General features: G+C 40.4%; 1 protein-coding gene across 1 annotated transcript in view; it reads left to right on the top strand.

The window, feature by feature from the left end:
* Nucleotides 1-13,461, top strand: part of PATJ (PATJ crumbs cell polarity complex component) — a 342,671-nt gene that overhangs the window by 238,712 nt on the left and 90,498 nt on the right. The window contains exons 30-31 of the mRNA XM_080656343.1: nt 3,797-3,869; nt 11,000-11,092. Coding sequence (XP_080512469.1) covers nt 3,797-3,869; nt 11,000-11,092 — 166 coding nt within the window. The remainder of the gene's footprint in view (nt 1-3,796; nt 3,870-10,999; nt 11,093-13,461) is intronic.

Below are 13,461 nucleotides of genomic sequence, written 5' to 3' on the forward strand. Positions count from 1 at the left end.
CAGATACAGTATATTCTTCACACTCTGTATCAATTTATAGTCGTCGTCCCCCCCCCCCCCCCCCCCCCCGCTTTTCCTTTGATTTGGCTGGTGTGCTAGATAGTCCAAGAATCTGAGAAGGGTAGAGCAGGAAATGGCACCTAGACTTCATCTCTTATTTATAGTCTGCCTTATTCCACAGAATTTATATCAGTTCAGGATTCGTACAGTACAACCTATTGAAGAGATCAGGAAACTGAATTGCTTAGAAGTTTTTCCCCCAAAATCCTATAGCTAGTTAGTGGCAGTGCTAAAATTGAAACTCCTACCTCTGTCTCCTTATTGAAGTGATTGTTACATTTATTTAAAAAAAAAAAAAAAGACTATGTTAAATACAAATTATTTGCCAGGCACTGCATTTGCCCTAGATGATGTAATACTAGTAGAGATTAGGAAGGACATGAATCTTGTCTTTGGAGTGCTTACCCTCCCCAGGCAGGGCGGGAGGGGGGAGGGTCACAGATTTGAAGCAAACATTCATACAAATCAGTTACGTAAATTACAGAAGAAACAGTCCTATGATCATTGTATAGGGTGCTATAAACATATAATGGAGATCCTAGAAGGCTTGTTGCAGGAAATGACATTTATGGTGAGCTGTGAAGGAGAAATAGGAATAAATCAGACAAAGGGTTTGGCCAAGAGACATGCATGCAGAGCAGAAGAGAAGAGAATGAGTGAAGGCCCTGTGGTGGGAGGAGCTTGGCTCAGCTGGGAGGAAGGAAAGCCAGCATAGCTGGAGTGGAGCAAAGCGAGCAAGGAGAGAACAAGAGGAGGCCAGAGATGGGACTGGGCTCAGACTGCCTCCACAATTCTGGGCTTCGTGTCCCAAGTGCAGTAAGAAGTCACGGGAAGGTTTTAAACAGGAGATAGAAATGTCAGATTTTTGTTTTGGAACCATAACTTTGCTGGGTGCAGAATAGTTTGGAGAGAGGATGAAGAGTCTTAAGTAGGGAGACCCCATAGGATGCTCTTACGTTAGCACTGGTGAGAATGATGACGGCTTGTACTAGGATAGGATAGAAAGAAGTGCAAAGATTCAAGATATGTTTTGAAGGTAGAATCAACAAGATTTCTTTTTTTCACAAGTCAGGGTTTTTTATTTAATACATTCTAATCAAATAGTAGCAGCAGTAAATAAACACTTTGAAAAACAGGCAGGTAGCCCCTATATTTGGAAGAAAATTAAGTCAAAGTTTTCTACATGGTAGAAAGGAGGCAACTGCTGATGTCCATGGTTAGACAATTCGAGAATCACTTGGAAATTTCTACAGCCATTTCCCCCAAAAAATCCATGGCAGCAGGTTGGGACACAGCTACTTCAAAGGGTAAAATGTCCTAATTCTATATGGTTTTATTAACAGGGACTAGGTTGCACTCATATAGCATGGATTGGATATATAATTGAGGTGTGAAAGGTTTCAAGAATGACTCTCGGGTTCTTGGCTGAAAAACTGGGCAGATACTGTTGACATTTACACAGGTGGAAAGGAAATTGAGTATGGAACCCTCTGGGGACTGAGTGGAATAAAGAGCTCTGTTTTATTTAAGATGCTTGTAAGATATATAGTGGAGATGTAAAGTAGGATATGCAGATCATAAGCTCAGAAAAACGTCTGGGCTAACTATGTGAATTTAGAAGACATCAATATATAGACAAGTCTTTGAACTTAAGGAAATAATTTGCCTAGTTGAGGTTATTGAACTCGCACTGGAGAAGAAGGATGGGTGGGGTATCCTATCTAATAAAAGAGTAATATGCAAATTAACCATCACTCCGCTACACCCACAAGTCACGCCCACAAGCCAATCAGGAGCAAGTATGCAAATTAACCCAACCAAGATGGCTGCCGCCACGGAGAGACCAGGAGGGAGGCTTGGGTTTCCCCGGTGATGGAGGAAGCCAAGCTTTCCGCACACCCTGGCCAGCCCAGGCCTCTGCTTAAGGCTACAAAGTTTCAATTGTAGAAGATAAATCAATCCCAGATACCAGGGCCTCCACTTGGGTCGCCAGGGGGCGTGGCTGGCCTGCCAACCACCACAGGCCCCTCACCTAGGCTGCCCCAGGCCCCAAGGGAAACCCCACCCTGATCCGGGACACCCTTCAGGGCAAACCAGCTGGCCCCCACCCATGCACCAGGCTTCTATCCTATCTAAAAAAAGAGTAATATGCAGATTGACCATCATTCCAACACACAAGATGGCTGTCCCCATGTGGACACAAGATGGCCACCACAAGATGGCCAGCAGGGGAGGGCAGTTGGGGGGGACCAGGTCTGCAAGGGAGGGCAGTTGTGGGCGATCAGGCCAGCAAGGGAGGGCAGTTGTGAGTGATCAGGCCAGGAAGGGAGGGTAGTTGGGAGGGACCAGGCCTGCAAGGGAGGGCAGTTGGGGGTGATCAAGCCTGCAGGGGAGGACAGTTAGGGGTGACCAGGCCGGCAGAGGAGGGAAGTTGGGGGCAAACAGGCTGGCAGGGGAGCAGTTAGACATCAATCAGGCTGGCAGGGGAGTGGTTAGGGGGTGATCAGGCTGGCAGGCAGAAGCAGTTAGGGGCAATCAGGAAGGCAGGCAGGCGAGCAGTTGGGAGTCAGCAGTCCTGGATTGTGAGAGGGATGTCCGACTGACCATTTAGACCCGATCCACCCTCGAGGGGTCCCAGATTGGAGAAGGTGCAGGCTGGGCTGAGGGACACCCCCCACCTGTGCATGTATTTCGTGCACCAGGCCTCTAGTACATTTAATAAAGACATGTCAGGTAAAGGCGGTCATGTCATTAAAGCCCCAAAACAGAAACAATGAGGGCCAATTGAGCTTTTTCTAGTGGGTGAGAAATGAAAATATGGGGTGGGATTGTGAGTGCCCTCCTAAGTCAGGTAGTGGCTATCCTGTCTACACTGGTCATCTTGAGAGATCTGTGAACAGTCTTAAATCTTTACACAGCAGGAAGAAGCATTTTTTGTGCTTCATTAGTTTATGTTGTGAAACCTTAAAGTTGGACTTAACATAAATCTTGAGATAATGGTATCGGTTGTGAATCATGAAGAGTGAAGGGTAAATCTCCCACAGAACCATTGCCTACCATTTGTTAGTAACATAGTGGAAATAAGCCCAAATAATCAGACCTGGTATTGTAGGAGTTGTACTGTGCCTGTCACCCCAGTGATGAAGTTTCAGCTCCCACCTCCCACCTCCTCTGCTCCTATTAAGATGATAAGGATTAGGATTACCCTAACCCACAGAGCCTTGCATGTCTGGATCTCTGCTCTCCCCATCCATTACTCCTCTCACAGAGTCCACCCATGGGGGGACTGTCCTATACATCCCATCATCCTTCACTTGGCAGAACAAAGTTAAGAAGCCAAGTGAGGAGACTGGGAAACTTTCCAGTTCAAAGAACAAAATGCTCTAACCATTCGTGGGGCCTATAGGTTACGCACACCCTTTTGAAACATTTATACTCCTCAGTGCTGAAAAGGTTGATGGCTCTCCAAAAATGAGCCTCTGCAGCACCTGCCTTACTAAGCAGGATTTGGCCAGCTCCTGGCATCATCATTCTTTGTCACTAATTAATTGTATCTCAGCATCCCTTGAGTAATATATTTCTTTTTGTGACCAATTGTTTTGTATGTTATATGTATATTTTTAATTCTGTAGTGCTGTCATGCATTTCCAAACTGAGAAGTGAGGAAATGATTATAACTTGAGCCAGGCACTTGGCATTTACTGTGTACTGATTATGCCTATGTTAACATCCGCAGAAATGAAGATGCTGTCAATCAGATGGCCGTTGCTCCCGTCCCATTACCATCAAATTCCCCATCTTTTATTGAGGTAAGATGGCTCCTAATTAGCTTATAGGGAATATATTAGATGGGTTTGTCATAATTCTTTTTTTCCAAATCTAGCTTTTTTGACTTTCAGTATCTTGTATTACAAATTCATAAAATTTATTATCTAGGGAATATATCTAAGTAAAATAGAAAGTATTTGAAGTACTAGTATGATTTTAAAGTAATCTAAGACAATGTTAAACACTTTAGAAGTTTAACCATATGAGTATTGCCTTCCTCAAAGTTTTTTTCTAGACATAGAATATGTCCTCATTTCTTAGAAAATTCTCTTTTTTAATAACTGAATAGTAGTACCCCTTTCTTTATGGTTTCAAAACACTTTAATACCTATGATTGTAGGTGTCTTTAAATAATTACTTTCATCTACTCATAGGGAAAGTACTAACACAACAAGATTGCTATCATAATGATCTGCTTCTAGAAATAGATAGATAGATAGATAGATAGATAGATAGACAGACAGACAGATAGATAACAAGTGTGTCTTCCCAGCTGAGGGAATATTACATTCTCTTTATGTATTTTTAGTTATTGAATTATTTTTTAATTTCAAAAAGAAATGCATAATTATTATAACTAATCAAATTCAGATTTATTAGAAGAAAAGGTTGTTTTTTCTTTTCCCACCTCCCCAAGGAAGTTAATATTTACCATTTACTATCTCTCCATACTTTTTCCTTTGCTTCTACAACAAAAATGAAGTTGATTTCCCCCACAAAGGGCCTCTCCACCCCTTTGTCTTTGTTTCTTCTACCTGGATGCCTTCCCACTTCCTTCTTATTAGTTCTCAACCACTAATTCCTTGAAGAATTACCTTTTTGGAAGCCTCTTCCACATGTTCGATGACTCAAAATGAATAAAATAATTTATAGAGAAGGTGTAAGTCCTCAAATAAGAAAGGCTATTCTTCTGACCAGCTTCATCCCACACCATTCCCTTCAGTAATCTTTACTCCCTTCACAGTTAAATAATAACTCATGATTCCTTGAAAAGGTAAAAATTACCCTTTGTCCTCTGTGTGACATCACCTGGGCCTTATAAAAAAAAGACAGACCCATTTCTACATGGGTTTAGCAAGGATTCTGTTTCTTGTAATTCCCTCATTATCTTAATGTTTTAATGCCATCAACATTAAAATTAAATTTTAAAAAGAAAAAAGAATGTACGATTGGCCCTGGCCAGTGTGGCTCAGTTGGTTGGGTGCCATCCCATGCACTACAAGGTTGCTGGTTCGATTCCCAGTCAGGACACATGCCCAGGTTGTGGGCCTGATCCCCAGTAGGGAGCATGCAGAAGGCAGCTGACCGATATTTTACCCTCACATCGATGTTTCTCTCTCCCTCTCCCTTTCTTTCTCTCTAAAAATCAATTTTTAAATCTTTTTTTTTTTTAAGTAAGATTGTAAGCATCACTCTAAACTGTATGCTTTTGAAGGGTTAAGCTTTTTGTCTTCTTGATCATTCAATCCACAGTGCCTAACACCTAGTAAATATTTATGGGGTAATTGAATTGCAGGAACCATATTTTGACTTTTCTACTGTATCCTTGATGCTTTATTCAGTGTTGAGTACTTCTTATTGATTCAATTCATTCTGCTGCTATTTACCAAATATCCACTTTGTAGAGCATACAAAGATTAATTGCAAATAGTCTGTACCCTCAAAGAACTTAGAGTCTTATAGTAAAACATGTGTATTACTAAAACAAGGTGCCCTCAGAGATAAAACTTTAGGAGAAGTTCACAGAAGATGAATGGTGTTTCCTGATAGGAGAAAAGCTATTTCTGATCAATAGATTGTATTTTAAAATATGCATATGAATATGGTTGGATAAGAATGTGGGAATAGCACAAATAAAAACACAGAACTAAAATAAATCAGGGTGTAAAATGGGAGAAAATGTAAGGGTCCATGAAAGGGAGTAAAAGAAGTTGGGGTTAGAAAAATAAATTGAGGTCAAATGCGAGAGGCTTGATCTTAAATCTCAGAAGGTTTGAATTTTACGCAATAGGCACCTGGAACTGTTGTAGGCATGTTGAACATGAACTGGTCTGATCAGGACTCTACTTCAGGTAAGGTAGTCTAATAGCAACGTCAAAGATGTCTTGAAGAGAGAAGCCCAGATAGGAAGCCACTGCTGTGGTGTCTCGTAAGAAGCACTGAGGACTCAAGTATACTCAGGTCACACGATATTTATTCCATTCTTTGATGAGGCAGGCTTCTATATCTTTATAGAAGCAAAAACTTTTTACTTTCCCTTTTTCTCAGAAAGTTGTGCTTTTTTTGAATACTAAGTGAGATGGAGCAGGCCTGATAAAGAATGGAGAGGCTGGTTACCTAGCAAGTGTCATTAGCATAATTTCCATTATATCTTTTTTTTTTTTTTTAAATATATTTTATTGATATTTCACAGAGAGGAAGGGAGAGGGATAGAGAGTTAGAAACATAGATCAGCTGCCTCCTGCACACCTCCCACTGGGGATGTGCCCGCAACCAAGGTACATGCCCTTGACCGGAATCGAACCCGGGACCCTTCAGTCCGCAGGCTGACGCTCTATCCACTGAGCCAAACCGGTTTCGGCTCCATTATATCTTAATTATACACTGCCTTTCTGGAATTATGAGCAGCCTAGAAGGTATGCTCCTGATTGGGGGTAGAAGAAAGAAATTCAAACTGTCACATCTAGTAAACATGACTTTGCAGAAAGAAGTATTTGTGAATTTAGGCTGAAGAATTTGTGAATTTGTCAATAAATCATTTTGTGGTTTTTTGAAGAGAGCATTGGATTTAGGAAATATGGAGATGAGAAAATTTAAACCAACATTTGTTTTATTTTTTTAAAAAAGAACTTTGAACTATATCAGGGATGTATAGTTGCTACGGTTTTTATTTCTTTTGCTTAGCAAAATCTTAAATCAAATTAAAAGGAAAACAGTTGTATATACTAATATACTCTTTTGTTGTGTTAAATGAGAAAAGAAGGTAGAGAACCACACTATGGAATATTTATCTGATCAGAGGTGTTTTCCCAGTCCATGAAAACTTCCTTACCTAATTTAACTTTTATTAATAGCCTACTCTCAAATTAAACATAAATTGCTGCTATCAGGATTCTCATTGTCTAGTTGGAGAAAACTATAGTCAAATAATTGGCATGAAAAAATGAAGTAGTACTAAAAATAAAAATTTATCATCACTTAATGGAGAAGAATTTTTGGAGGAGCCCAAGGGAGGAAGTTTAGAATGACCCTGAATATTTGCAAGAGACTTCTCAGTGGGGATTGAATAGAATTTCTCATCAGTCTTTTTATTTTACTATTTATTTATTTGGGGAGAGAGGGTAAAGGCTGTGTTAAATGTGTAATCACGAGCCTTGTCTTTTCTTTTCATTCGTCTATAAAGCATAATTCACCGTGGAATCTAATGACCATGACCTTCATGGGGAAGGGTCATTCTCCTTGAGCAGCCTCGGCTGAACAGGCAGCATGGGACAGGTGTTTGAAGATCACAGGAGAGGAAAGGAATACCCAGCCATGAGGATTAGCTGAATCATCTTAGGTGTCAGTGGGCCGCCATCCATCTGCCAAATGGCCTTCACACCACCGTGATCCAATCATCCTTTGGAAATCATGCTAGCTGACCTATTTTCCCATTCCCATCTCTGACTGATTGCTGTTTTCTAAGCTCCTGGTCAGCGGGGTATTTTGAAGGCTCCTTAACACATACGAGCCATTCTGTTCTCAGAGCAGAACCCACATTATTTTGTTCTGTGCCTCATTAAAGCATGAAACTCTTTTATAAACTTTAGCTCTCCTGAAAAACTAAATGCTCTACTGCAGTGGTCAGCAAACTCATTAGTCAACAGAGCCAAATATCTACAGTACAAAGATTGAAATTTCTTTTGAGAGCCAGATTTTTTAAACTTAAACTTCTTCTAACGACACTTCTTCAACATAGACTCGCCCAGGCCTTGGTATTTTGTGGAAGAGCCACACTCAAGGGGCCAAAGAGCCGCATGTGACTCGCGAGCCGCGATTTGCCAACCACTACAAACCTCTCTCAGTTGGAACTTCCTTTTTACCTGACTCTCCTCTCCATCTGTGTTTTGACTTTAAATCCCTCTATGGAGCCATTTCAAACTAAACTGGTAAAGCTTTAGAAAGGGCTCATGGTACAGTTAAAAAGAACATTGACTATGAAATGCGATAGACCTAAGATGAATTTTAAAATGAATCAAACAAAGGAAATGAATGAGGCACAGATTTTTGAATTCAGGATCTTTCCGTCTCATTGGAGAGTTCAATTCTGTATACACATAATTAAGATACAAATGAGACAATGGCACATGTCATACGTTCAGGTAAAATATTAGATGAGTTAGAGGAAGAAGCGATGTTTTCAGCTAAGAAGGAAAGGATTTATTGAGTACGTAGCATTTGAGACAGAGTTTTGTAAGATGTAAAGGGTATTCTCTTTTGTTTTTATTCACATCATAATGATTACATAGGCCCCGGCCAGTGTGGCTCTGTTAGTTAAGCATCATCCTGTATACCAGAGGGTCATGGGTTTAATTCCAGGTTGTGGGCTTAATCCTCAGTGGGGGGTGTGCAGAAGGCAACCCATTAATGTTTCTCTCTCTTGCTCTCTCTGTAAAATCAATAAAAACATTTTTTAAAAAGATACTGCATTAAAAAAAAAATGAATCCATTTGCAACCTAGACTGCTTTGCCCATGTTTTCTTAAACTTTCGGCTGTTTTCTCCCCCACTATAGTGTTCATTTTCTAAAACCAAGAAAATATATTACTAAGAAATATAAAAGTAAAGATTCCTCTCATTTTTAAACGCTTTCTTTCCCATCCTATCTAATAAAGAGGGAATATGCTAATTGACCCTCACACCATCGCAAAGATGGCAGTGCCCACAGCCAATATGAAGAGAATATGCTAATTGACTGCTCCGCCCTCAAAGATGGTGGCGCCCACAGCCACAAGATGGCGGAGCCCAGTCCCCCCGGCCCCGCCAGGGTGGCAGGCATGCAGCAAGGCTGGTCCGCGCACCTGCCTCCAGAGTCCCCCAGTCTCCTCAGCCCCCCCAAGCCACCCAGGGCCAGCCCAAGGCTCAGGTAACCAGGGCCAGCTGAGGCTTGCGCTGCCGGCAGTGGCAGCAGCAGAGATGTGATGGGGGCATCACCTTTCCCTGATCGCTGGGTCGCCTCCCACCCCTGAGGGCTCCCAGACTGTGAGAGGGGGCAGGCCGGGCTGAGGGACCACCCATCCAGTGCATGAATTTTCATGCACCGGGCATCTAGTACTCATATAAGGCAACAGGGCATGGATTAGGAACCTGTCTCAATAAAAGCTAGAAAAAAAGATCAACAATACCTGGTGCCGTGCTAATAGAACTTTCACATGTTTATCTATTAAACTTTAAGGCAACCTAACAGGGTAGTATTTTTAATTTGGTATTTTTATCTGTACCTTAAAAACAAGTACTCAGATTTCAAAGTAACACAGAAAATCATATATTCTAAGTAGCAAAGTTAAAATTTTAATCCAGATCTCACCAATTCTAATATCCATGCTACTTTCTTTCTTGGACTTTTTTTTTCTTTTTCTTTTAGCTCATTTCTCACAACTCTCCTTTATTTTTTAAAACATGTAATAAAACACACTAATTCTTCTATAATCAAACAGTATAGAAATAACTAATGCAAAATTTCCCAATCCCTAACCCTACCCTTCAGAATTAGCAATTTTTAAAATGTGTTCTATATCCTTACAGATATTTTCCCTTCTTCAATTTATCTGTTACATATGAAAAGATTGCCCTAATTTACAGTCTTTCAGTGTGTAAAAATTCCTCTTTCTGCATTATCAATACTGAATGTTTTCTTTCTGTTCTCTTGTCTATTTGATAGATGAAAGAATGCCATATCTGCTTTAATTTGCATTTCTTAATTTATAAGTGAGTTAGACTGTCCCCAAATCAAAACTATTTTCTCTACAAACAATCCCATTTGAATTTGTAGTAATCACAGAATGGTGATATTTTAAAATAAAAATCTAGATAAACACAAGTAGATACTCCATTTATTATCCTTATGTGCCCTTAAAAAATAAAGAAACTTCTAGTTAATTAACTATAACATTTAATGTCATAATTCAATTGAGGAGATCCCTAATGTGTTTTGGAATTTTAATGGGTCTTATTATTACCAGATGTCTCATTTATGTTAAATAAGTATTTTTAGTAGTCTGCAGAAAAAAATCATCAAGAAAACAAGTGTTCAATTCATCCATTGTTTCAACCAGTATTTGTCGTGTTTCCATGTGCCAGGCAGGGTGTTTAGGTACGTGAGTTGCAGAAATAAGATAAATACAATCTTTTATCTCAAACAGTTTAGTCTTGTGCAGAAAATAAATATCTCAGAAAGTTTAGGCTGGAGGGAACAAATAGCTAACTCTAAGAGGATAAAACAAGAAGTAAACTTATTAGCTCTTATTAGAAGACTGCTGAGGATAAGACTGCTTCAGGTTTGCTTGATCTAGTGGCCCAGTTCTTTCCATCAGGGAACCAGTTCTTTTCATCTCTGTCTTTGTTGTCATTCACATGCCAGCTTCATCCCAAGACTGGTTCCCTCTTGCTTGTGGGATGGCTGGCCATGCTATTTTGAGCTTCATGCTTTCTTGTTTATTTGGGATGCCTGGGGACTTCAATTCTTTTAAGATCAGGAAAGACTTTTCCAGAAATCTCCAGCAGACCTCTGTTTGTGTCTCATCAACTAGAAATAGAACATATACCTGACAAAATCATTGGCAAATGAATGGGATTAACCTTAAGGCAGTCAGGCCTCTTGGAACAGAAAGTAGGGATCAGCTTTTTCTAAGGCATATCTGTGAGCAATAGAGATAGATATGTACCTGGAGGTGGGAGGGGTGGGGGGTCGGGGGATGCCCTTCTACTGGAAAGGAAGAAAATAGAAATGCCTTGGAGAGAAAACTACCCACTACGATAATAAATCAAGCAACTATGATTGAGCATCTGTACATCTCAGGTCACTATGAGTAAAGAATGACATCGATGTCATTTTTCTTTTCAATGTCTTCTAGGATCAGAGCGGCCCCGAACATGTGAGTAGTGAGGAAGACGGTAGTGTCGAAGTTGGTACTAAACAATTGCCTGAAAGTGAAAGCTCCAAATTGGTGAGAATCCTGGGTGGTTTTCATGCAGTGTTCTCTTTAACGATGTATTATTTATGTTTGTGCCACTTTGAAAAGGACTAACTGTTAACGTTTGCTTCTTTAGGAATCTTAATCTGAGCCATTCCATATAGTGAGCAATTCATTCACTCCAAAGAATAACACATATTCTCCCACCTCCTTCACACTTGAACTATGCTGTCTGGAGCTAAAGAAGCAATCTCTCTTATAAGTTTGTTCGTTTGTTTGTTTTAATATTGGGTATCTTTAAGCATAAGACTGTGCTGAATTAATCCTATAAGCATAGAAAGAGAAGTTGATTTTATTTCATTGATTCATAGGAAGATATATCAAACTCACCCAGGGACTAGAGTATTAGGAGAGAGGCAGTTTTAGAGAACTCTTTCTCTTTCTGTGTCCTAATGTTCAATATTTTATTTAGTGTTATTGAACTTCTGTGTACTAGGCATTTCCTGGTCCTTGTAATGTAGATGCAGAAAACTTGCTTTTACACATGAGCAAACAGAGGGTTGACGGTAACTAACTTGCCAGAGGATGTTGTAGACCTGGAGACGGGTCCCGTCTGGTCGGACGCCCATGCCTTTGCTAGTAACCTACCTTTGTGTTTGGCAGCCTAGCACTTCCAGGGTTACACTTCAAGTTCTAGAAGGAAATATGGGCTTTTTTCTCTCTGTGTTCTGACATGTTAAATAAATGGCCTAAATAATCATCCAGTGATGCTTGGATCCAGGCTGGGGGTTGCACCTTAAAGCACTCTGCACTACTGCCTCTCGGAGAGGCATTCTCCAAAGATATACAAATGGCCAATAAACACATGAAAAGATACTCAACCTCATTAACCATTCGAGAAATGCACATCAAAACTAGAATGAGTTTCTAGTTCACACCTCCTAGGATGGCTCTAATAAAAAAGACAGATAATAACAAGCGCTGTCAATGATGTGGAGGAATTGGAGCTCTCATATCTTGCTGGTAGGAAAGTGGTGCAGCCAGTTTGGAAAACAGTGTGCAGTATTATTTAATAGCTAGTCATTATGTACCTATCACTGTAGTAGGCACTTTAAAATATTACCTCATTTACCTGACAAAAAAATAATATGCCATGTGATGTCTGATACAGGTTCAGTTTATCATTTTGACTGCTTAAAAATGATTCCTAAATGTTTTTAAAATGCTGGTATCCAGGTTTGGAAAAATAATTTAAAATGCGTTTCTGATGATCATAGGCTTCTTGTTAGGCCTTCCAGGCTGGAATTCTCGGGTGCATATCCTGCTTATTTTTAAAACAAGGGCCTGAACTGTGTGCTCAAAATCTATTATTATCTCCCATTGGCACTCCATCAAGAGCTGCAGGATTCTTGCGAGCAGACATCACTGTGTGATACTTATTTTCTGTTTCAGATCCAGTAGGAAAACTGCATTTATAGCAAGAGTGTAGGAAGTTCCCGTAGGAGCATGAGAGAATGTGTCTGAGTCAGCAAAGGCCTCTCCTCTCCAACAGTATGCAAATTGCCAGTGGCTGAGTTCAAGTCCATTCAGATATGCGGCATTTTTCACAGCTCATTGTACTTCATATCTTGTATTTCTGAAAATCACCTGAGATTTGCCTCCATGATAAATTTCTCTTTCCTGGTCATAAAAAAGATAGCAGATTTACAGTCAAGTCTACTTCCTTTACCAAAAGTCACGAGAGAAAAGCTTTTGGCTTTTTCTTCCATTCTCTTCCCCTCTGCATTGTAAATGAAGATAACATAGAGCCCAGTCCCCGTGGCTCAGCATCTCTCATCACTGATGTTTCTATCTCTCTCTCCCTCTCCCTTCCTCTCTGAAATCAATATAAATATATATACTTTTAAAAGATAACATAGATAGCAAGGGGAGTGTTAGGTCGCTGAAGGAGGAACTCACGAGGCCAGAGTGGTGAGGGATTACGAATTTATTCCATCATCCACACACCAGGTGGCTGAGCCTGGATGGCTCCAGCCCCCAGTGAGGGGAGTCAGCGGCTTTTAAAGGACTTTTGGCAGGATTTTTTCTGGGCAGAGACTTCTTTATGCATACCTGGAGGGGAGAGAATGGAATGTGGTCACTGCAAGTGAAAAGTGGTCTTCAGCAAAGGGAATGCCCATAGTGAAATGACCTGAAAAGCCAGTTCCCTGGGGAAGGGTATCAACTCAATTGCTCCATCAAACCTAACAGGAAGCAGGTAAGATAATCTCATGAACTGAAACACAGCAGAACTATAGGTGCATATTTTAAATGTAGATTCACACCTTTGATGTTCCCTAATTTACTTTCACTCCCAGCCACTCTGGAGACTTGTTATTCAACTTGAAATTCAACTTGCCGAG

Source organism: Plecotus auritus (assembly GCF_963455305.1).
Source record: "Plecotus auritus genome assembly, chromosome: 2".
In the NCBI taxonomy this organism is placed as follows: domain Eukaryota; kingdom Metazoa; phylum Chordata; class Mammalia; order Chiroptera; family Vespertilionidae; genus Plecotus; species Plecotus auritus.